The sequence below is a fragment of the Colobus angolensis genome, unplaced genomic scaffold (assembly GCF_000951035.1).
Source record: "Colobus angolensis palliatus isolate OR3802 unplaced genomic scaffold, Cang.pa_1.0 Scaffold770, whole genome shotgun sequence".
NCBI classification, from domain to species: Eukaryota; Metazoa; Chordata; class Mammalia; order Primates; family Cercopithecidae; genus Colobus; species Colobus angolensis.
The window spans coordinates 61554-62746 of NW_012121488.1; the positions used below are offsets into that span (position 1 = coordinate 61554).

General features: G+C 49.0%; 1 protein-coding gene across 1 annotated transcript in view; it reads right to left on the minus strand.

The window, feature by feature from the left end:
• Positions 1 to 1193, minus strand: part of LOC105502140 (liver carboxylesterase 1-like) — a gene marked incomplete at both ends in the record, with an annotated part of 64082 nt that overhangs the window by 54929 nt on the left and 7960 nt on the right. Inside the window, one exon of the mRNA XM_011928515.1 lies at positions 719 to 863. Within this exon, the coding sequence (XP_011783905.1) occupies positions 719 to 863 (145 nt within the window). The remainder of the gene's footprint in view (positions 1 to 718; positions 864 to 1193) is intronic.

A 1193-nucleotide genomic window follows, 5' to 3' on the forward strand; every position in this document is an offset into this window, starting at 1 on the left:
GCCTGCCCCACCTCCTGCCCTTCATTTATTTGGGAAATGCTGACTCACTGGGTCATCAGCCTTTGCCAAGACAATTACGGAGGGAAAATAGGTACAAAAAAATCCCAGATATTTGGTTAAAGGCAAAAGGAAGTGCTTCTGGGTTTGTCCCACGTTTTTCCCCTAAAGCCCGTACCCGGACAGTGAAAGTTACCCCAGATGAATGTTGGTGTGCTGGAGAAAGGCCACATACAAGCTCAATGCCCTACTCCGTGTCAAAAGCACTGGTTTGAAGATCAGAAGACTTGAACCAAAACTACCCTACTGGGTGACCTCCCCTTCCCTCTGGGCCTCAGTTTCTGAAAAGAAAGAGTTGAGGTGTTGGGTTTTCTCTAAGTTCCTTCCACCGCTAACATTATTGAAAATCATGTCTTACCTACTCTGGGTATCAGATTGTTCATCCAGTAACTAAAAGTAATCATTCTCATCCTTCTATTAGCATGAGGGAACTTGGAACAATTAAGATGTTCATTAAAGATGCACAGCAAACTCCCCCAGAGTCCCTGTGTCATGAGGGGAAACTGAGGTGTGGAAAGCCTGTGTTTCCTGTGGAGGCCCTGAGGTCCTGACCTTGAGGTGCAACTCCCTCCTCAAGCTGCCTTCATCCCCTTCCCATCTACACTAGAAGATCCGGGGTACTGGAACTGACACACCTTGACCAGGGCATCCCACGGCTTACCGGCAGCCTGTTTTTCTTGGTCAAGTCAGCAGGAGTGTAAATATTGAGGTAAAGACAGTCTTCGGAAACCTTGACAGAAATGTTCTCCTTTCGGTTTGTAAATAGCTCTGAGAGTACCTGCCCTGCCACAGCATCTTGGGAGCACCTGGGGAAGGGGAAGCAAGAACTCCTGAAGTTCAACCACATCTAAGCCAGGTGTCATCTAAGGCAACACCTTGGACTGGGAGGTTTAAGCCTGAAAAAGGACTTGATATTTACAGACTCACGACATTGTAGTGGGTAGGAGGCTATCAGGGGCTCCAGGTGGGGGCGCTGGGACTTACTGAGGTCTCCTAAGACCAAGCAGAGTGAGAAGGGCTTCACACCTCTTCCCTTCCCGGAGCCTTTGGGACTCCCAGCATCAAGGAGGGGAGACAACAAATACACTGATCCTCCCTGGGAGGTGACATTTCCCTGATAGCTCAGGGGGGAAATC